Genomic DNA, 24174 nt, shown 5'->3' with positions numbered 1-24174 from the left:
ATGACCTTTTCATTGGTTCTGATGAAGCATTCTTTGCCTGAAATTGCATGTATTTTTATGCTCTTGTGGCTCACTGCCCCACCCAATCATGCTCCTGAGTATTTCAAGGATCTTTTTTCAGATTTTGAGCATTTGCAATTCTTTGTGTTAATAATTTGGGTCTGATGGCATCAAGTGAAATTTGTGCCAAAGTATCTACATGATTAGTCATGTGGCCCTTTTCTGTGCTGTATGTGCTACTTAATATGTTTAGATGGTGGTATTTGGAACTTCTAGATATTTCAACAATTATAGATTATGGTGGAAAGGGGAAGAACTCTGTGTTTTACAGTATTGTGATAACAAACACTTGAAAACTTCCTTTCTAACAGCAAGAGGATGCATTGCGTCGAGAGATTAATCTGGAGGAGGCCAAAAAGAGAGTTATTACACTGGACCCTAGCCTTCCAGAGCCACATCAGGTAATTGGTAATCTGTTGATGTTCATTAATTGCATGATGTATTAATATTTTACTGCAATTTTGCATCCCTCCATATCCAATTATGAATGATGATGGCCGTTTGAACAGCTAATCAGGCAAGATGGCACCAAGAACATGTTTGTCATCAATGAGGGTTGGCACAGCATGTGATTTCTAAAGAAAAGACCACTCCAAATGTGATAAATAGATTATCTTTCTCGGCTTTTAACTGCAATTTTCCCAACTCTCCTCTCCTACCCCTCCCCATCATAGAAGCCCATTTTCAGCCAATTTGATTTGCTCTATATGATATCAGGAGATGGCTATGAGCACTGAATTTTCACTGGATTTATCTAAATCAGAAAATTTCTGCCCAGTTAATCCAATCTCACTCATCAGCAAAGTGTTGGAAGCCATTGCTGATAGCGTTGACAGCACTTTTAAGTCGTACTTACGATAACCTACTTGTCCATGGCCAGTTTAAATTTTTACCTTCAGACTTTGTCATCGCTTTGATCCAAACATGGCATTTTGGTATTGTCATCAGTGATTTGTATTTAATACATGGATTAAAAAGTTGCAGGTTGCATACAACCATTCACGTGACACTATTGGCCACCATACATCAATCCAGTGAACTTTTTAAGTGGTGCCGGAATGCTGTAACGTCAAAAAAAGCACTAATCGTAGTAAAACTGGAGTTACAACTTGCACAAAGGAAGATGGTTGTGGTTATGAAAAGGTAATAATTTTAGCCCCAGGACATTAATGTAGGGGGTTTTGGCCCCAGGACATTAATGTAGGGGTTTTTGGAGCAATTTTCTAAAACCAACAATTTTCAATTGTTTCACCAATAGCCATCCTCTCAGAAGGTCAGAAGAGAGGATAACAGCTGATGGCTCTACAACTTTAAATTCCAATTACAATTCATCAGCAAACAAATCAAGCTTGTATCTATATGTAGCAAGATAGAGATAGCATTCAATCAAGAGAGTGAGTCCAGAGTGTTTTATTGTACCAAAACAGAACAGTGAAATTCTTACTTGCAGCAGCACAACACGTTTGGAAACACAGTACTCAATAGATGACATAATACCTAAATACCAATAGCATTGGCACTATTTGCCAATAGTGTTGTTCAATGCCATTGTTGTTGCAAAGTCCCCACTGTTGTTATCTGGAGGGTCACCATTGACCAAGAACTGAACCAGATCAACCTTATCAATACCTTAGCCATGAGAGTAGGTCAGAAGCTGGGTGACTTGCAGTGACAGATTCGCTCATTAACACCCAAGGCCATACCATCTACAAGGCACAAGTTGGGTAAATTATGTTTCGAGTTGTAGTACTTACAATGTGGAACTAAGCCATTTGGCTCACCACATCCATGCTGACCAGTGAATCCCCGTCCTTGGTAATCTTATCCTGTGTAACCGTCTATGTGTAGGCAATTTAAGTGTTTGTCCAGACTCTTAAATGCTGTAAGCGACTCTGCTTCTACCTCTCTCCAGCAATACTTTCCAAGTACCTGCCATTCTCGTGCTAGAATGAGGTCCATTTGCCTGCATGAGCACAACTCCAATAACTCTCAAAAGCTTAAGACCAACCATGACAAAACATTTACTTAATTGAAACCCTGTTCACCACCGTAGAAAGATGCACTGTAGAAAGCCTCCTGTTGGGATGCATAACAGGTTTGTTTGGTCACAGTTCTACCTAAGACTGAAATTACAGAGAATTGTAGATGTAGCCCAGTTCATCGCATAGATCAGCTTCCCAATCACTGATTCCATCTGCACTTTCTGAAACCGACATTCGCAAGGACCTTTTTTCACCTCTATCATTTCCTCTTCTCTCTCCTGTCATGCAGAAGATACAAAAGCTTGAAAGTATGTACCACACCAGACTATTAAACGGTCGTTCCATTAGCTAGTGTGTAGTCCAGGTCTTCCAACGTGCCTCATTGTGGACCTTGGGCTTTTTCTCTAACTATAATGTTATGTGTTGAATATTCTACTCTGCACTGTTTTTTTTCTTCTTTGCTATACTTGAATACGACTTGCGTATAGTTGATTTGGTCTGATTTGGTCTGAAAGCACGCAAGGTTTTCCGCAGTATCACAATACCAATGACAATAAAAGATCAATACCTCAAACATTAATTTCTCCTATCGCTGGTGCACAGGTCTATCAAATACAATGAATTGGATTCAGCAGCAGCTCTGAATCCATGATTTCAACCCCAAAAAGACAGAGTCATGGTGGGAACAAATCTACATGCAGTTTCCCCTCCACAATGCACACCATGCTAACCCAGAAATATATCAAATTAAGTGCTGTCCAGGGAATCACAGAACTGAATTGTTACAATTTCCTTTAATTTGTAAGTATTTTTGTTTCCTTTTATTTCTAATGGCTTCAACGATTGCAATAATCAGTAACCTGTTGTTAGCTTTTCTAATTGCTGTGCAGTCTGTGACCTTTTGGGTGATAGGCTGTTTTTCCTTTAATTTTCCTACCATAATTTCACATTTTCCCACAATCTACTCGACTTTCTGGATATGGTCCACAGTTTATACCACTTGGTAGCTCCCACAGGTCCTCTTCACAAAATAGTTTTTCCCTGAGAGAGAGGAAAGTATTTAACCGCCCCAAAACCTATTTCTATCCAGTTGGTGGTAACGTGGCGTTTGCAGGTTTAAAAAAAGGACCAGTTATGCACCAAGATGGGACGTGATCAGTTCCTTTTTTTTTGCTGAAGATTAGTATTAAAAAGCAGCAATGGACATACAGAAAACAGAAAATTCTATTGCAATCGTTGAAGCCATCAGAAATAAAAGGAAACAAAAATACTTACAAATTAAATGAAATTGTAACAATTCAGTTCTGTGATTCCCGGGACAGCACTTAATTGTTTTAAATGTTGACACCCATCATACAGTCAATCAGTAATTTTTTGTCAAAAAATGATTTTTGTTCCACATTCGATTTTTTGATTTGATTTTCTCCAACAGTGAGCAGTAGGTAAACACCCTATATTTGCAGTTTCGTTAAGTTTACATATTAGGGTCAATATTGGGTTTGTTTTCTTCATAGATAAAAATCAAAGACACAGAAGCATGTAGAGGAAAACGAGTGAAAATCTTTGGTTGGGTGCACAGGTTACGTAGACAAGGTGAGTTTTCTGTCTTTTAAATAATTTATAAATGAATCAGGGAAGTGTTACTGAGCACAAATACAACCGGTACCTCCCTGGCAGCTATCGGAGTCTCGGGTCAAGAGACATTGGGTTTGATTCTACATCTCGATCTTATAAGGGTCACAAGTAATGAGCAGAATCAGGCCATTCGTCCCATCTAGTCTACTCCACCATTCAATCATGGCTGATACCTCTCCCTCCTAAACCTATTCTCCTGCCATCTCCCCATACCCCTTGGCATCCGTACTAATCAAGAATCTATCTCTGCCGTACAAATATCCTTTGACGTCCTCCACAGCCTTCTGTGGCAAAGAATTCCACAGATTCACCACCCTCTCACTAAATAAATTCCTCCTCATCTCCTTCCTAAACAAACGTCCTTTAATTCAGAGGCTAGTTTTGGACCCTCCCACTAATGGAAACAGCCTCTCCACATCCACTCTATCCAAGCCTTTCACTATTCTGTATGTTTCAATGAGGTCCCCCCTCATGAAGAACTCCAGCGAGTACAGGCCCAGTGCCGACAGACGCTCGTCATAGGTTAACCTACTCATTCCTGGGATCATTCTTGTAATCCTCCTCTGGTCCCTCTCCAGAGCCAGCACATCCTTCCTTAGAGATGGTGCCCAAAATTGCTCACAATATTCCAAAGGCATCCTTACCTGCACCTTATAGAGCCTCAAAATTACATCCCTATTTTTGTACGCAAGCCTCCTTCAAACAGGATTCACCACCCTCTGACTAGGCTTCTTGGCCCTAGGCTCTCCCACTCGTGGAAACATTCTCTCTGTTATGATATATGCTAATGTAATGTATGCTAATGTTGGAAACGTCTTAATAAAGTCCACGCGTGCGCGAGAGTCCTTCTTGAAATCGTATCTCCAAACACTCCCCACATTCACTCTATGCAAGCCTTTCACTAGTTGGTAAGTTTCAATGACATCCCCCCCATATCTTCTGCTTTCTGTTTTCCTTTTGCAATATCTGAGTCAGTTCAGTTATTTAATTTCCTTTATAAAGTAAGAAGAAAGTGAGCAAGACAGCATTCGATATTATCAATTAATTTTAAATACAAATATTTATCTTAACAGGAAAGAACTTAATGTTCATTGTTTTACGTGATGGCACGGGATTTCTGCAATGTATCCTCAGTGATGACCTGGTAATCATTTTTTTCGAAACAATCAAATACATATGTTAAATGTTCTTAATTTCATTGTTAAAATATGAAGATCCCATTAATAATTCTGATTCTTAATGTTACTGCCTTTTGCTATGTTCTAGTCAAAATCATTTTTAAGTTTACAATGAATAATTTCCAATTTCAAAATCTTCAATGTGAGGAAATTATAATTTCTTCTTCAGTGTCAATGCTACAATGGATTACTCCTATCAACAGAGAGCTCCATCGCAGTTTATGGAAACCTGCAAGTTGTGCCGGAAGGCAAAATGGTAGACATTTTTATAAATATTTATTAATTATATTATATTTATCGTATTAATAAATTGTACATATTTTTTATAAATATATAAACATGTTTGGAATATCTTTGCTTCAAACTCCTAAAAATCATATAAAGCTGTACAACAGACCACACAAAAGTGCATGATAAATTCATACATCACGAAGAACAAGAAAAATATAGGGTGCAAAATAACAAAGGGTAAAAGTTGCAGAAAGGCTGCAGGAAAATTAACACGAGAGTCTTAAATGAACAGATTGTTTAAAGTGACCTTTGGAACCTTTTCATTTAATGACCCTTTATAAGCAGATAGAGGTCCAATTGCAGATGAACATAACAGTAAGGCAAATTGTTGATGTCTGGTTTGGGAACAGCTCTGCCCAGGACAGGATGGCCCTGCAGAGAGTAGTGCGTTCGGCAGAACGCACCATGGGAACTACACTCGTCCCCCTGCAGGACCTATACATCAGGAGGTGCAGATCCAGAGCAAGCAAGATCATGAGGGACCCCTGCCACCCCAGTAACGGACTGTTCCAGATGCTACGATCAGGCAAACGCCTCCGCTGTCACGCTGTGAAAACGGAGAGGATGAGACGGAGCTTCTTCCCACAGGCCATCAGGACTGTCAACTTTTATAACCCCAGAGACTAAATTTTTGTCGACACTTTTTGTGCTATGTTTAGTAACTTATTAACTTTATTTATATGCTGTAACTGTAATTCATTTTGTGCACAACCCGCAGGCATTGCCACTTTCATTTCACTGCACATCGAGTATGTGTATGTGACAAATAAATTTGACTTGACTTGACTTGACTTGATGATTTCTTTAGTCATCATTCACAGTGGACAGAAATAGTAACAATTTATGCAGAAATAGTAACAATTCACTTGATAAAGCAAATGAAACAGTTCACAGATCAGTTATTAGGCAAAATTTGAAAAGCACACCATATTTGGCCATATTAGTGCTGTTTGGCAAAGGTTTGGTTGATAATGTTTTTTTAAGGAGTGCTATAAAATTTTAAAAGAGAAGTAGAGAAGCTGGGGATTTTAAAAGGGTGAAAGAATGAGGAGTTTAAAGACAAAAAATCAAGAATAGCACCTCTGACTTTTCCTCTTTTTTCCTTTGTTTTTTCCCCTCTCCTGCTCTTCCTGTTTCACTCTCTCCATTATCTCTCGCTCTCTATCTTCCTCCTTTTCTCTATCTTTTACTCTCTTTTTTACTTTTTCCCTCGTTTTCTCTCTCTTTGTTCCTCTCTCTTGTAGTTCCTCCCCCCCCCCCCCCCCCTCCTCACCATTGCCCCTGTGTGAATTGAACCCCATAGCTTTGTTGGAGGAAAAATGCAGAGAATGGCACTCCTAGCCCAGCTGATGCGTGCTATTTTGCTTATGTTCCAGGCTCCCGGAGGGCATGAATTGATTTGTGATTACTGGGAACTGATTGGTTTGGCTCCAGCTGGAGGTGCAGATAACCTGCTTAATGAAGAATCTGACGTAGATGTCCAGCTCAACAACCGTCACATGATGCTACGTGGCGAGAACATGAGCAAGATCTTCAAAGTGCGCTCCGGTCTGGTGCAGTGCTTTAGGGACCACTTCTTTGACAATGGCTACTTTGAAGTATGTTTCTTATTTCTTCAGTGCTGTATTTGTAGTGGCTGCAAGTGTGTAATACTGAACGTAATCATTCATTGAGACCCCAAAATATGTGGTTACTCCACTTGTGTAACTGCTTTATGGAACTGAATACCCCCCCCCCCCCCCTGCTCTTTGACCATGAAGAGTTCAATGTGAAGTGACTATTAAAAGCAGTACATAACACTGTGGGGCTTGTTCAAAAAATATGCTAGAATGATTTGTATTTTATTAATTGTGGCAATACTATTAGAAAAGGTCAAATGTAAATACAATCTAAAATTATTCAATGCTTATAATGCATAGAACAGCAGGTATCTCTGGTTATTTTGAGAAAGTAGTTTTTTCAAACGATTTTTTTTGTGTATTTTGATGGTAATTTGTTTAACTTTTAAGCATTTAACTTTTGAGTACTTTTACCTCTTTTCACCATGTGAAGGAGATATGTGCTATTTTTCCTTCGGCCACAAGGGGGAAAGTGCAATCCGTGTGTTAGAAATGTCATGCGTCTGTTCACCTAATGTTCAAAAGACAATTTACTGGTCCTCTCTGTTAACAAAGCATGGGTCAAAGATTTGCATCTTATTGCCTGTCTGCACAAGTAGTGCTCTTTTCATCTAGCAATATATTACAGAACTCAAATTGAACTTCCTGCTATCAGACCCATTTACACTTCCTGAATTTGTGATCACACTTTACAACTTGAAACTGATGCGATCAGTTACAGTGAGCAGTTTTTTTTGTGAGGGTGGGGAGGGGAGTAACTGTTTTCCCCACCCTTGTATACTAATGATATTTATTTTTCAGGTCACTCCGCCCACATTGGTCCAGACACAGGTTGAGGGAGGTTCAACACTATTTAAGCTGAACTATTTTGGTGAAGAGGCTTTCTTGACCCAGTCTTCTCAGTTATACCTGGAGACCTGTATCCCTGCCCTCGGGGATGTTTTCTGCGTGGCACAGTCCTACCGTGCTGAGCAATCCCGGACTCGCAGACACCTGGCAGAGTTGGTGTTTTATTTCTTTGTGCTCTAATATTATCGGGGACAAATTAAGATTGGGATATAAAACCTAATTGAGACTTGGGTGGACACATTTTGGTTTGGAATTGGAAACCGATACTTTCGGTATTTCCGCTTGTTGCTGCATCTGCAAATGAAAAAAAATTACGGTAATTTTTAGACCAATGGTGTCCATATGAGTCTGTATTGCGTTAACTTAAGATGAAAGTTACTTTGTCACTTAACATTTTTGATGTAACAGCTCTTTAAGAAACTGATACTGAATTTGTGATTAGGCCATAAAATATTAAGAACATACAACAGGCCATTGAACCCACCATGTCTGTGCCAACCATTATGCCAAATTAAATTGAACATATACTAGCAGTCGTTTGTATTCCCCCTATTCCCTGTATGTGTAAATGTTTCATGAATGTTGCTGCTGTATATACTTCCGCCACCTCCCCTGGTAGCTTATTTCAGGGTCCGATCACTCTTGAGTTTTTTTTTAAGTTGCCTCCAATATCCACTAAACGATCCCCTTCTCATGTTAAAGCTATGCCCCCTAGTGTTTGAAATTTTCACCCAAGGAAAAAGACTATCTTTTCCATCGATGTCTCTCAGAATTGTAGGTTATGTTCTGTTCAGTTTAATTTATTATCATGTGTACTGAGGTACAGTGAAACACTTTTGTTCCATGCTAACCAGCCAGCGGAAAGAAAATACATGATTACAATCGAGCCATTGGCAATGTACAAATATATGATAAGGGAATAACGTTTAGTGCAAGGTAAAGCCAGTAAAATCCAATCAAAGATAGTCCGATATTTCAGGACCGCTCGCTGGTGCGGTAGGACAGTAGTTGCATGATAACAACTGGGAAGAAACTGTTCTTGAATTTGGAAAACGGCTCCTGAATGTGGTTGTATCAGATCACCCCTCAGCCTCTGATAGAATATAATCCAAGTTTGTCCAATTCCTCCTTATAATTAATATTCTCCAATCTGGAAACATTCTTGCAAAACTCTTCTACACTCCAAAACCTCCACATCTTTCTTGTAAAGTAATCACCAAAACAGCAAACAATACTCCAAATGTTGCCTCACCATAGTTTGATGCAGTTGCAACATGACTTCCCGAATTTTATACTCAACACCCTGATCGATGAAGATAAGCAAGCCATGTGCCTTCTTTACCACCCTATGTACTAATGTTGCCACTTTCTGGGAGCTATGGACTTGTACCCCAAGATCCCCTATACATTAATGTTCCTAACCATATTGCTATTAACAGAATACTTTCCCTATAAATTTGTTCTGCCAGAAATACCTCGTACTTATCTGAATTAAACTCCATTTGTCTGTCCCAATTCCTATTTGGTTAGTATAGTTCCCACTAGTTAGTATCCAACAATTTTATATAATATACATAGTATCCTATAGTGCAGAGCAAGAAGAAAATAATTACATTTAAGCACAATTACAGTGCCCTCTGTGATGTTTGTGATAAAGACCGATCATTTATTGATTTGCCTCTGTCCTCCACGATTTGAGATTTGTAATAGAAAAAATCACATGTGGTTAAAGTGCACATTGTCAGATTTTAATAAAGGCCAGCTTTATACATTTTGGTTTCACCATGCAGAAATTATAGTCCCCCCATTTCAGGGCACCATAATGTTTGGGTCACAGCAATGTCATGTAAATGAAAGTAGTCATGTTTAGTATTTTGTTGCATATCCTTTGCATGCAATGATTGCTTGAAGTCTGCGATTCATGGACATCACCAGTTGCTGGGTGTCTTCTCTGGTGATGTTCTACCAGCCCTGTATTGCAGCCATCTTTAGCTTATGCTTGTTTTGGGGGCGAGTCCCCTTCAGTTTTCTTTTCAGCATATAAAAGGCGTGCTCAATTGGGTTCAGATCGGGTGATTGACTTGGCCACTCAAGAATTGACCATTTTTTAGCTTTGAAAAACTCATTTGTTGCTTTAGCAGTATGTTTGGGATCATTGTCTCACTGTAGAATGAACCTCAATGAGTTTTGAGGCATTTGTTTGAACTTGACCAGATAGGATGTGTCTGTACTCTTCAGAATTCATTATGCTACTACCATCAGCAGTTGTATCAACAATGACGATAAGTGAGCCAGTACCTTCAGCAGTCATACATGCCCAGGCCATAACACCCTGACCACCGTGTTTCACAGATGAGGTGGTATGCTTTGGATCTTGGGCAGTTCCTTCTCTCCTCCATACTTTGCTCTTGCCATCACTCTGATATAAGTTAATCTTCGTCTCATCTGTCCACAAGACCTTTTTCCAGAACTGTGGTGGCTCTTTTTAGTACTTCTTGGCAAACTGTGCAGCTAACCAGTGGCTTGCATCTTGCAGTGTAGCCTCTGTATTTCTGTTAATGAGGTCTTCTGCGGACAGTGGTCATTGACAAATCTACACCTGACTTCTGAAGAGTGTTTCTGATCTGTTGGACAGGTGTTTGGGGATTTTTCTTTATTGTAGAGAGAATTCTTCTGTCATCAGCTGTGGAGGTCTTCCTTGGCCTGCCAGTCCCCTTGCGATTAGTAAGCTTACCAGTGCTCTCTTTCTTAATGATGTTCCAAACAGTTGTTTTTGGTAAGCCTAATGTTTGGCTGGTGTCTAACAGTTTTATTCGTGTTTTTTCAGTCTCATAATTGCTTCTTTGACTTTCATTGGCACAACTTTGGTTCTCATGTTGATAAACAGCAATAAAAGTTTCCAAATGTGATGGAAAGACTGGAGGAAAGACTAGGTGCTGAGAGCTCTCTTATACCTGTATTAAGGAGACATTTAAACACACCTGAGCAATTACAAACGCCTATGAAACCATGTGTCCCAAACATTATGGTGCCCTGAAATGGGGGGGAAATGTATAAACACAGCTGTAATTTCCACATGGTGAAACCAAAATGTATAAAAATGGCCTTTATTAAAATCTGACAATGTGCACTTTAACCACATGTGCTTTTTTTCTTTTACAAATCTCAAATTGTGGAGTACATAGGCAAATAATGTCCCAAACATTATGGAGGGCACTGTACCTAACGCTTTGAAGGTATAGCAATAACATTGGAGATGCGACTAAATGTTTATTGGTTTGTGACACTGTGCAGTTAAATGTGAGACGACGCCTCAAAGACTGCCCTTGAGCTCATGCCATAACTTGGTTTGGTGTGGCACCAAGGAACCTTTGTGGATGTGAAGTCAATGTATTCATTGTTTCTGTCTGCACAGATACAGTCTTCCCTGATGAGTACTTACAGTGTTCTCTCTGATTAAAAATACTTTATGCTGTCAGAAAATATTTAATGGTCTTCATTTTCTGCTAAATATTTCAGATACACTCATGTTGAGGCAGAATGTCCATTCATTACTTTTGAGGAGCTTCTCAACCGTTTGGAAGACCTTGTTTGTGATGTGGTTGACCGCATCCTCAAGTCACCTTATGGCGAACTTGTTCGTGAACTGCACCCGGTAAGTGACTATGTGGTATTTTGTTTAACACATACCCGGAGCACTTCAATGGGAGTTTTATGTTAACAGCTACATAAAGTTACTTCTCCAAAATTAGTGTATACTACGTCTTTTCATTATCTCATAAGCCCCCTCCACCGACATTCCTTCCTCTGGCTTCTCAATTCGTAACTCTTCAATCCTTTTGTCTCACACCTTCTGTTTTAATCTATGACCTTTGTTCCAACTGTCTGCTTATCAAAAATCGTCCTTGCTTGTGTTCATCTAGTACCTGCCACACCTTGTATCACCTCTCTCTCCCCCATCTTTCATCCATGCCCCTCCAAACTCTACAATCAGTCTGATGAATCGTCCCAACCCAAAATGTCACATATCCATGTTCTCCAGAGATGCTGCCTGACCTGCTGCGTTACTTTAGTACTTTGTGTCTTCTGTAAACCTGTGAGGAATCTGCTGAATCCTATTTGTGTTTGTTTACATAAAAAAGGTAACTTAATCTTGTAACACTTCATCTTGTACATTACTCCATCTGTTCATAGAGTTGTATAGCATGGAAACAGGCCCTTCTACCCAACTTGCCCACACTGATTAAGATGCCCATCTGCACTAGTCCCACCTGCCTGCAGTTGGCTTATATCCCTCTCAACTTTTCCTATCCATGTACCTGTCCAAATGCCTTTTAAATTTTGTGATAATACCTGCCTCAACTACCTCCTCTGGCAGCTCATTCCATGTACCCACCATCCATTGTATGAAAATGGTGCCCTTCCAGTTCCTATTTAATCTTTCACCTCTCACCTTAAACCTATGTCCTCCAGGTCTTAACTTCCCTACTCTGGGTAAAAGGCTCTGTACTTTTGCCAAAACCCCCTCATGATCTTATACACCTCTTTAAGATTACCCCTCAATCCTCCTGCGCTCCAAGGAATAAAGTCCTAGCCTGCTCAACCTCTCCCTATTGCTAAGGCCCCTGAATCCTGGCAACATCCTCTTAAAACTTCTCTGCATCCTTTCCAACAGCAACATCTTTCTTCAAGATGACCAAAAATAAACACCATACTCTAAATGTGGCCTCACCAATGTCTTAATGTAACATAACATACCAATTTCTGGTAAAGACTCTGTCTGATGAAAGCCTTCTTATTATCTACGATGCAACTTTCAAGGAACTCCCTGCACTTCTAAATCCCTCTGCTTTACAGCATTCCCCAGAGCCCTCCATTCACTGTGAAGGTCCTGCCCTGGTTTAACTTTGCAAAATGCAACATTTTGCGCTTATCTTTATTAAGCTTCATGAACCATTCCACAGCCCAATTGATCAAGATCCTTCTGCAATTTTTCATTATCTATGATGCCACCCACTTTCGTGTCATCTGCAGACTTACTGATCATGCCTTGTACATTCTCATCCAAATCGTTGATATGAACCACAAACAGCAAAACGCCCAGCACCGCCGATCCCTGAGGCACACCACTAGTCACAGGTTTCCAATCTGATAAACAACCTTCCACCATTATCCTCTGCTTTCTTTCATGAAGCCAATTCCCTATCCAGTCGGGTAGCTCTCCCAAGATTCCATGTGATCTAACCTTTCAGAGCAACCTACCATGTGGAGGCCTTGCTGGGGTCCATATTGACAACACCTATGGCTTTGCCCTCATCGTGCGATCCGTCGTAGCAGGGCATAGGCAGCCAGTGATGATCCGCATGGTGTCGTTGAAGGTGGCGTCTAGCTTGCTAGTATGAGCACTGCGGCACCATGCTGGGGCGGCGTACTCAGCGGCCATGTACACGAGTGCAAGAGCACTGGTTCGGAGAGTAGATGTCCTGCCACCCCATGACGATCCAGCCAAGCAACACAGGTGGTCTGTGCCAAGACCTTAGCACGGAGAGCTTCAAGGTGTTGCTTGTAGGTCAACTGCCGATCTTGTTTCGCCCTGAGGCATGTAGGAAATGGTTTGTAGGGTAGGGGTGACCCATTGAGGGTGACGGTTAGCTGGCGTTGATCTTCCTTGATGTTCAGGTGAAAGGCCTTTGTGGTTTTGCCACACTCGATTTTGGTCTCCAGATCTTAAGGTGGCTCGCGACAAGTTCCATATCCGCCGTGAGCACATCCTCCACATTTGACCAACTCCTGTCCGAGTGCAGTAGGGTCAAGTCATCTGCGTATCCATACTGGCGCGAGGTCGTTCGTGGCAGATCGCTGATATACAGATTGAAGAGCATGGGGGCCAGTACCGAGCCTTGGGGGACTCGGCTTCTTAGGCGTCGCAGTCGGCTAGATTGTCCGTCGCTGGTCTTGAATACAAAACTGCGATTGGCAAGGAACCGCACTAAATGACAGTCAGGGAGGGTGCGGAGAAGCTTCAAGATCAGGCCCTGGTGCCACACTGTATCATAGGCGGCGGTGAGGTCCACCAGTGTGATGCCCGCCTTGTGACCCTTTTCAAAACAGTCTTCGATGTAATTGGTCAGCTTGCCTATTTGATGACCCATATCTTATGATGATTTGTATATCTCAGCCAGGACGCCTGCAATTTCTTCTCTAGCTTCCCACAATGTCCTCGGATATATCTGGTCAGGCCCGGGAGATATATCCATCTTCATATACCTCATCGACTGTAATATTGATTATCCCATGGTCCCCAGACTTTGCATCTTTCTCCACAGTCAGATCTTTGGCTCCACACATATTTGACCGCTTTGGTTTCTATGTCTCTTCTCTTCTCTCTCTAATCTCCCTCTTTTCCATAATGTTATATCTCTTGATTTCCCTTAATATTATCTACCAGAACTATCTGCTGCCCCTTTTTAGCCTTTCTGATTTCCTTCTTAAATTTGCATTTTCTTAATTATTCCTGCGTTTTGTTGTAAATCAGGAATTCCAGCCTCCTCAGCGCCCTTTCAAAAGAATGGACTACAGTGAGGCCATCACATGGCTGAAAGAACATAATATTAAGAAAGATGATGGAACTTTCTATGAATTTGGAGAGGTAATTATTTCAATCTACTGTACTGTGCATATAAATAATGGGTAAATACTGCCATGGTAGAGTTGGTTAAACACTAACTGCAGGAAGCACTTCTATGCATGTAGGGTTCTTATTCAAGAGTCATTTCTGATGCTACCTATCATCCCATATCTGAAAGTTATCTAGTTCTTGAAACTACAGAGATTCTGCTTGAAATGACATTTTCCTTAAACATTTTTCTTTAGAACTAAACCACAAGGTTTGTGTGATAACTTTGTAAACCATTCAGCACAGGTACAAAACATTTTAGATGTTAAATTCAATTCTTTGCTTTATACTCTTGCAGTAAGTAAAAATTTAATTTGCTAATTTAGTATTTATCTTGTTATTGGATATAATACATCATCGACATTTTGCATAAACATTATCATTTAATGTTCAGATGAAACAAGTACCATCTTGGGTTTAGGTTTATGTTTATTATTGTCATAACTATCAAGATACAGTTAAAAGCTTTGTTTTGCATGCTATCCAATCAAATCAGATAACACTATACATAAGGACAATCATGCCAAAGTACACTAGATAGAGTGAAGGGAAAGATACAGAGTGCAGGATATAGTTCTCAGCAGTGTAGCGCAGTAGTTCCAGAGACAAAGACCAATATCCACAAAGGTAGAAGATGTGATATCTTCGATTTGTACCAGCATCTGCAGTTATTTTCCTACACTAAGAGGTAGAAGAGAATCGGACTGCACCCTAACTTGTGTATCTGGGCTAATACGAAAGTGTTGCGACAGCCATCTGTTACTTTACTCACACTAGTTTAATGCTTTGGACGAAATGAACAGTTTTTTTTTTGTCACAGGATATCCCAGAGGCTCCAGAGAGATTGATGACTGATGCGATCAATGTGCCAATACTCCTATGTCGTTTTCCTGCAGAGATCAAATCCTTCTACATGCAGCGCTGCTCAGAGGATCGGCGGCTTACTGAATCTGTAAGACCAGTTACAAATTCAATCCAAAAATTAATATGGTCATATGTAGTATATCAAATAGATCTAGGCGTTCTGAAATGGCTATTTCCTGAAAACTACGTAACCTGAATTTTTTGTGAGTCAGAAATGAACATGGGAAAGGATCAAAGAAAGTTGTGATGGGAGAGCAAGCAGACACAGGTAGAGCGGTCACCAGTGGACCTCACTGACTCAGTGAGTGAGGGAGTCTTCTCAGTGCTTCCAGCTCTGCTCTGCTTAACCCAGTTCTGTCTACCTGCCTCCCTTTAATTGAGTTTGCCTGACCTAAGTCACGGTGGCGCAGCGGTAGAGTTGCTGCCTTACAGCGAATGCAGCGCCGAAGACTCAGGTTCGATCCTGACGACGGGCGCCGTCTGTACGGAGTTTGTATGTCCTCCCCATGACCTGCGTGGGTTTTCTCCGAGTTCTTCGGTTTCCTCCCACACTCCAAAGACGTACAGGTATGTAGGTTAATTGGCTGGGCAAATGTAAAAATTGTCCCTAGTGGGTGTAGGATAGTGTTAGTGTGCGGGGATCGCTGGGCGGCGTGGACCCGGTGGGCCGAAGGGCCTGTTTCTGCGCTGTATCTCTAAATCTCAAAATCTAAAAAATCTAAATCTGAATTTCTTGGCTCAATAATGCTGCACATTTATCCCCGGGCTGCAGGGGGAAACCTCTATTTACCAACCCAACATTTTTGCCAACGAAGGTTTTTGTTCTATACGTTTTAATCATGAGCTCATTTACTTCAACTGCAAATGATGCATTTTTTTAGAAACATAGAAAATAGGTGCAGGAGTAGGCCATTCGGCCCTTCGAGCCTGCACCGCCATTCAATATGATCATGGCTGATCATCCAGCTCAGTAGCCTGTACCTGCCTTCTCTCCATACCCCCTGATCCCTTTAGCAAAAAGGGCCACATCTAACTCCCTCTTAAATATAGCCAATGAACTGGCCTCAACTACCTTTTGTGGCAGAGAATTCCACAGACTCACCACTCTCTGTGTGAAGAAATGTTTTCTCATCTCGGTCCTAAAAGACTTCCCCCTTATCCTTAAGCTGTGACCCCTGGTTCTGGACTCCCCCAACATCGGGAACAATCTTCCCGCATCTAGCCTCTCCAACCCCTTAAGAATTTTATATGTTTCTATAGGATCCCCCCTCTGTTTCTATAAGATCCCCCCTCTGTTTCTATAAGATCCTTTTTCAAGAAGTTCTTATTCCTTTTATTCCTTTTTCAAGAAGTGTGCAATGCTGGCAAATATAAATTGTTCATCCCTAATTGTGTTTGAGAAGATGGTGGTGAAAATTGAGTCCCTGCCATTCTCATTGTAAATGTGTTCCAATGGTGCCATTGAATAGGAAGTTCCAGAATTGTTAAATTAGAAAAAAGTATGACAATATATTTCCAAGTCCAGGTGACATACATCTTGGGGAGGGACCTGAAGGAGGTCATGTTCCCATACACCTGCTGCCGTGTCCTGTTTCAAACTAACGGTCGCGGGTTAGAGAGGTGATCTGCAATGGCATAAGCAAGTAGTTGCATGCGGTTTGTAGATGGTGTACACTAGCCGAAGCACGACAATGGTGGGACAGTGGTGATGCCAATCAAATGTACTGCTTTGTCTGAGAACTACGAATATTGTTTGAGTTCCACTCATCGAATCAAGTGAAAGAAATTCTAGCACCCTCCTGACTCGTGTCCTGTAAATGAGGGGAAATGCAGGATGTTAACAAATAAATCTCTCAGCAGGACAACCAGCCAATTATCTGCTCTTGTCTCTGAATTTATGTGGCTGGTCCAGCTCAGATTGGTGAATAGTGAGCCCAGTGGCATTGATAATGTCATTGAATGTAAAGAGTAAAGGATCGGACTGTCCTTTTTAAGATGGTCATCACCTTGCCCTTTTGAACAGGAATGTGTATGCTACCTATCATCCCATATCTGAACATTATCTAGGTTTTGCCCCAAATAGGCCCCGACTGCTTTATTTGATCGGGATAAGTGAGTAGAATTGAATATTGTGCACCCATCAGCGGACAGCCCCATTTCTGACCTGAGAATGGAAAGCAGATCAGTGATAATAATAATAATTATATATTCCTTTATTCGTCCCACACCGGGGAAATTTACAGTGTTACAGCAGCAAAGTGGATAGCAAGAGATCATTCATTCTAAATAAAAGATACATAAATTGTCTTCAGTTTTCTGTGTGTTCTTAGCTGTTATTGTTGACTCGTCTGCTGGGAGCAGTGCTGGTTGTGCAGTCTCACAGCAACGGGAAGTTAGGACCTCCTATATCTCCTCCACGCACTTGGGGTGAGGGAGTCTGTCACTGAAGGAGCTACTCAGTGCAGTGACAGTATCCTGCATGGGGTGGAAGTCGTTGTCCAGCAGCGATGTTAGTTTTGACATCATCCTCCTCTCTCCCACCACCTGCACTGAGTCGAAGGGGCAACCCAGGACAGAGCTGGCCTTCCTGACCAGCTTGTCGAGTCTCTTCCCTTCCGCCGCTGAGATGCTGCTGCTCCAGCAGACCACTCCATAGAAAATGGCCAATGCAACCACCGTGTTGGAGAAGGTCCTTAGGAGTGCCCCCTGCACTCCAAAGGACCTGAGCCTCCTTAGCAGATAAAGTCTGCTCTGACCCTTTCTGTATAGCGCATCGGTGTTTTCAGTCCAGTCCAATTTATTGTTGAGGTAAACACCCAGGTACTTATAAGAATCCACCCGCTCGATGTCCATTCCCTGTTCACCGGTGTCGGGGGGACCTGGCTGAGCCTGCGGAAATCTACCACCATCTCCCTGGTTTTCCCCACGTTGATCCGGAGGCAGTTTCGCTGGCACCTGTCCACAAACTCCTTGATCAGTTCTCTGTACGCCCTGTCCTCATCGCCCGTGATGAGGCCGGCGATGGCAGAGTCGTCAGAGAACTTCTGTAGATAGGAGTCTGCGGAACTGTGCCTGAAGTCCGCAGTGTACAGGGTGAACAGGAATGGCGCTAGCACTGTTCCCAGCGGAACCCCGTGCTGCAGACCACCCTGTCCGAGACCAGGTCCTTTGTCCTCACATACTGTGGTCGGTTGGTGAGGTCGTCTTTGGACAATGAGGTCGGCTTTGGACAGTGCCCGAGGAACCTCTGGAGTGACATCATACGCCTGAGACAATTGTCCAATTAATAGCCAAGATCATATTTTTGTGCAAGGTATTTCCCAACAATCGGCGTGTTTGTTCCTTAATGTCCACCCACACCTGGGTTTTACCAATCCTCCACAATGTCACACATAGTCAAATGTACCCTGATGTCACCTCAGGAATTCAGTGTATTGTGGCTTTGATAGCACAGTCAATGACAGTATTCTGATTCTCATAACGATTGGTAATACTTAAAGGGTAAGTGTATATAAAATGTGATCGTGAACCATGCTAACCACAAAATAGCAGAGCAATGGTTCTCTATCTCCTTTGCCAGTTAGTCCCATAACCATTTGTTATAATAGTGTTACCATTTAACTTGGTACCCCTGGGATAAATACCCAGTATCGTATTGGTGATGCAGATAGATTGTAATTGGTTTCTACAATGTTGTGGTGTCTACGACCCAAAATAATACATTATTGTTTAATATTCAAGCAGCATCTATGGAGTTCTGATGCATGGACTTGACCTAAAAAAATGTTGACTATCCCCTTGCCCTCCACTGATGCTACTTGACCGTGGAGTTCTTCTGGCAGTTTGTTGTTTATTGCTCCAGGTTTCAGCATCTGCAGTCTCTTGTGTCTGTGTGAAATTAATTATTATTGCAATTAAAAATATAGAAGATGCCTGGCATTGCAGTAAATTCTTAATATAAATTACTGTCCTTTATGACCTTATGAACTACAAATGCTGGAGTTTTCCTTATATTAAAAAAAATTAATATCAACTATTGTTGCTTTGAATTTGTGAGGTTGACGTGCTGATGCCCAATGTTGGAGAGATTGTGGGAGGATCAATGCGTATCTGGGACAGCAAGGAGCTCATGGATGGCTATGACCGTGAAGGCATTGATCCTACTCCATACTACTGGTACACTGACCAAGTAAGTTGGAACAATAAACTAATACCAATACCAATAAAATATTCCTTTTGACTAGTTATCGAATATGATCTTACCTTTCACAGGGAGATTTAAGGGATAGGCATTTTAGTTTATTTTAATTTTTGTTGTGTATTATAATGTTTTTTTATGAGTGCCTGCAGCTGGTTCTCCTAGCACCTTATGGATACAAAATGCTGGAGTAACTCAGTGGGTCAGTAGCAACTCTGGAGAAAGGGGACAGGTGATGTTTCATGTTGAGACCCCTCTTCAGACTGAAGAAGGGTCTCGACCCGAAACGTCACCTATTCCTTTTCTCCAGAGTTGCTGCCTGACCCGCTGAGTTACTCCCGCATTTTGTGTCAAACTTCAGTATAAACCAGCATCTGCAATTCCTCCCAGTGCCTTATGTTGCTTGACAAAGAGCCAGCAAACAAACCTGGAAACTACATGGCCAGTTTGAATTAGTATTGTACCCTAAAATGAATTTATCAAACTGAACTAGCATAGAAAAAGCAGTTGCATACTACAATAACTTACTATTTCTTTTCCTTTTCTGAGATTGAAATAAGCAAATCTATAATTGTAGGCTTCTAATTTAGATTTATTTTGATAATGTTCGCGATCAAATTTTATTTATTTGGATTATTTAGATTCTCAATTTTCAGATTTCTCTGAAATTCTTATACCATCACTGTTAAAATGTATTAACATTCTTCCTGAATTTTCTGAAAACACAATTTTCCTGCCAATGTTCCACATTTCACAATGGTGTGGATTCCCTACCAGGATAATGGCCACGCCTTCACCTTCACTATATCAAAATGTTGAAACATGTCCAATATCACTGTTTACTGCATTTCATAGAAAAAAAAACAGAAAATAGGTGCAGGAGTAGGCCATTCGCCCTTCGAGCCAGCACGCCATTCAGCATGATCATGGCTGATCATCCAAAATCAGTACCTCGTTCCTTATTTCAATAAGGTGATGAGCCGCCTTCTCGAGCAATATGGATTATAAATGTTGACTTTTCCAGCATCACCCACATCCCATGAATGATTAAAGAAAAATAGTTGAATGGTTATTTTATGTTTTACAAAAGTGATCATTCATTATGCTCCATATTCCCTTAATGCCTTTATCTCATTCTTATGATTAACATTGGAAGTTTAAGTCAGTCATGTTCTGCTTTAGAAACATGTAATTCATCTCAAAACTTGCTACTGTGGGAAGGCTACATTTTTAAGGGAGTACCTATGTCATCCTCTAAGTATGGAGTGGCACAGCAGTAGAGTTGCTGCCTTGCAGCGCTTGCAGCGCCTGAGACTCAGGTTTGATCCCGACTATGGGTGCCGTCTGTATGGAGTTTGTAGGTTCTACCCGTGACCGCATGGGTTTTCTCCGAGATCTTCGGTTTCCTCCAACACTCCAAAGACGTACAGGTTTGCAGATTAATTGATTTCGGTTTGTATACTTAGTAAATTGTCCCTAGTGTGTGCAGGGTAGTATTAATCGGGGATCGCTGGTCGGTATGGACACCGTGGGCCGATGGGCATGTCCTGCGCTGTATCTCTAAACAAAACTAAAGATTCAGAGTCAGTGGAGCTTATTCATAAAGTCAGGCAATGTCCTGGATCATATTCCAGCACAAAGATTAAATTTTACTCATTGCTCATTGTTGTTGCACGATAACAATTGGCAGTTAACTGTGTACATGTAATTGAACGATCACTCAAAATAAAGTAATTGATAGGAAAGTGTTGTATTAAGATGCCATGCCAATGCAAAATATTTTTCTGGACACTATTTGTTGGTGGTTGAGAAGATTTTAGACTATCTTGTGTCAGTTGAAGGCCAGACTCCTGTATGCAACCAGAACTGTTCACGAAGCAACAATTATAAGCCTAGAATGGGTTTTTTGCCCTTTTTTAACTAGTATTTTGAGCATTCAGTGTTGAGCTCCATAAAAGGGGCAGTTGAATATTAAACCTCCTCACTTTTGATCTTTACAATTCTGTTTCTCAAATAAAGAGCCCATAATTTTAATTTTATCATTCATTATGTCTTTACAATGTTCTAAAATTAATTTGGCAAATAAATTCTCTTGAAATGTATTTGCAACTGACACAGCATTTCTTGAATTAGGCAGGCTTTGATTTATTTTAACGTATACTTATTGCCATTTCTTCCAGCGTAAATATGGCAGTTGTCCACATGGCGGATATGGCTTGGGACTGGAACGTTTCTTAACATGGCTTCTCAACAGATACCATATTCGGGATGTATCTTTGTACCCACGTTTTGTTCAACGTTGTAAACCATAACGTCTGCTTGCTTAAGCACAGCAAAATAAATTTCATGTTCTTTATCACTTGCATGAAATAAAGCATTTGGAAATTCTCAAGAGATCATATGACCACACAATTTCAGTGATGATTTTTGTCAGCTATATCTCTGCTTCTGCTTATCTATACTTCAAGAATTCTTTAAACTACTGGAAAGTAACTTGTCATCATTGGGCGCCCTTGGCTTGATATGTACAGGTAATTGTAATTTTCAGGAATAGCTTTGGTTACATTTGACCTCAACAATAAATTAGTCTGAAGGATATTCTACTGTGGATCTTATATTTATGAATTAACCTGTTGCACTCCGGTCTCTGCAATGTTTGTACTGTTAACTACTGAAAACTGGTGTTCTGTAACTTATAGAACCATTACAGGAATTTGTCTGAAACATGAATCTGATATCGTCCCTTGTGTAGGAACACCTGTCCCCCTCGACTCCATCCAAGGACCCAAACAGTCTTTCCAGGTGAGACAGAGGTTGACCTCCTCCAAACTCATCTATTGTATCCGCTGTTCCAGGTGTCAACTTCTCTACATCGGCGAGACCAAACGCAGGCTCGGCGATCGTTTCGCTCAACACCTTTGCTCAGTCCGCCTTAACCAACCTGATCTCCCGGTGGCTGAGCACTTCAACTCCCACTACCAGTCTGACCTTTCTGTCATGGGCCTCCTCCAGTGTCATAGTGAGGCCCACCGGAAATTGGAGGAACAACACCTCATATTTTGCATCGTTAGCTTGCAGCCCAGCGGTATGAACATTGACTTCTCTAACTTTAGATAGTTCCTCTGTCCCTCTCTTCCCCTTCCCCCCCCATCGCCCTTCTCAGTTCTCCCACTGTCTTCCTGTCTCCACCTATATCCTTTGTCCCGTCCCCCCTGACATCAATCTGAAGAAGGGTCTCGACCCGAAACGTCACCCATTCCTTCTCTCCAAGATGCAGCCTGACCTGCTGAGTTACTCCAGCATTTTGTGATATCTTCCCTTGCTTCATAAGGGCCGAATAGCCTACTCCTCCACCTATTTTTCTATGATTCAGTTACCTGATAGCTGTTACCCGGCAACTGAATCATCCTACCACTCACAACCAGAGAGCAATGCTGAACTATTATCTACCTCTTTAATGACTCTCAGACTATCATTGATCGGACTTTGCTGGCTTTACCTAGCACTAAACATTATTCCCTGATCATGTATCTACACTGTAAATGGATCGATTGAAATCATGCATTGTCTTTCTGCTGACAGGAACAAAAAGCAGCAAAAAGCTTTTCACTGTACCTCGGTACACGTGACAATAAACAACTAGGTCAGGCAGAATTACGAGAAATGGAGTTGCAGTTTAATACTAAGGTATTGAGGCAATTTTGGGATTCGGTTCAAGGTTAGTTCATCTCAGGGTTACAAGAAAACTTGGTCAGAATTCCCCTGCCCAATGTTATCCAGTAACCCTTTTAAAAATGCATGCACATGGAAATTGTGTGAAGATCATGTTTGACTCTGCTATCAAATTTTCCATGATTAAGTATCCAACCTTGATTCATGTTGAAGGGGCAAGGCATTTCTGGGCTGCTGTCCACTTGGAACTGTACTTGAAAAAGTGTTGCTGCTTTAATTTGTCTCTTATTTCAAGGGAGAGAGTTAGATTCAGCTCTTGGGAAGCTAAAGGAATCAAAGGATATGTGCAAAAAGCAGGAATGGGGTACTGATTTTGGATGATCAACCCTGATCATATTGAATGGGGGTGCTGGCTCGAAGGGCTGAATGGCCTACTCCTGCACCTATGTTTCACTTAATTGGGCATTTTTTTATTTATCCAGAGTTGATTTCTACTTAACCTAATTATATATTTTCGGAAGTGTCTCGACCCGAAACATCACCCATTCCTTCTTTCCAGAGATGCTACCTGTCCCAGCTTTTTGTGTCTATGTCTTTTATAATGTACCACAGTTTTTAATCAAAATATTTAAATCATTTTGTGAAATAAACATTACATCATTTGTACTTGTGTAGAGGAATTGCTGATCTATATAAAAGGTGCAGAAAATACGTCTGAAATTCATAAAAAGCAGACCTAGAGCAAACAACCACATTTAATTAAGATTTGGGGCGCCCTTCAGTGTCCTGACTAACATTTGCTCTATTATTTCTAATTGTTTCTGGGTTTGGTATGGTATGCAAACTTATCACAGCACATCTAATGATTATCGGAGTATACAGTGCACAGGAATAGCTTTCTTTGTGAACAGATTAACACGTGAAGGACCTGGATCTAATATTTACAGTACATTGCAGTCCTCGATAGCACACTAAGTAAAAATATTTGCATTATTTTTAAAACTCTAATTAAAACATCACAGCCTAAATTTACACCACCTAGTTTCCCATCTGGGTATATTGCTATTTTTTGAACTCCAGTGAATACCGCAACTTCAGGTGAATTGATTTATCTGTAGCAGTCATCCATCTGTGGATCATGGCGTTTTTC

The 24174-nt window shown here is 41.0% G+C and overlaps 1 protein-coding gene across 1 annotated transcript in view; it reads left to right on the top strand.

The window, feature by feature from the left end:
* The window catches only part of nars1 (asparaginyl-tRNA synthetase 1), a 34268-nt gene extending 10467 nt beyond the window's left edge, over positions 1 to 23801 (top strand). The window contains exons 5-15 of the mRNA XM_078424977.1: positions 372 to 461; positions 3557 to 3635; positions 4751 to 4821; positions 5025 to 5111; positions 6523 to 6744; positions 7567 to 7766; positions 11134 to 11269; positions 14150 to 14263; positions 15111 to 15242; positions 19212 to 19343; positions 21533 to 23801. Coding sequence (XP_078281103.1) covers positions 372 to 461; positions 3557 to 3635; positions 4751 to 4821; positions 5025 to 5111; positions 6523 to 6744; positions 7567 to 7766; positions 11134 to 11269; positions 14150 to 14263; positions 15111 to 15242; positions 19212 to 19343; positions 21533 to 21664 — 1395 coding nt within the window. The 3' untranslated portion in view covers positions 21665 to 23801. The remainder of the gene's footprint in view (positions 1 to 371; positions 462 to 3556; positions 3636 to 4750; positions 4822 to 5024; positions 5112 to 6522; positions 6745 to 7566; positions 7767 to 11133; positions 11270 to 14149; positions 14264 to 15110; positions 15243 to 19211; positions 19344 to 21532) is intronic.
* Positions 23802 to 24174: the final 373 nt, after the last annotated feature.

Source organism: Rhinoraja longicauda, chromosome 1, assembly GCF_053455715.1.
Source record: "Rhinoraja longicauda isolate Sanriku21f chromosome 1, sRhiLon1.1, whole genome shotgun sequence".
Taxonomy (NCBI): Eukaryota; Metazoa; Chordata; class Chondrichthyes; order Rajiformes; family Arhynchobatidae; genus Rhinoraja; species Rhinoraja longicauda.
This window is presented reverse-complemented; position numbering and strand designations above follow the sequence as displayed.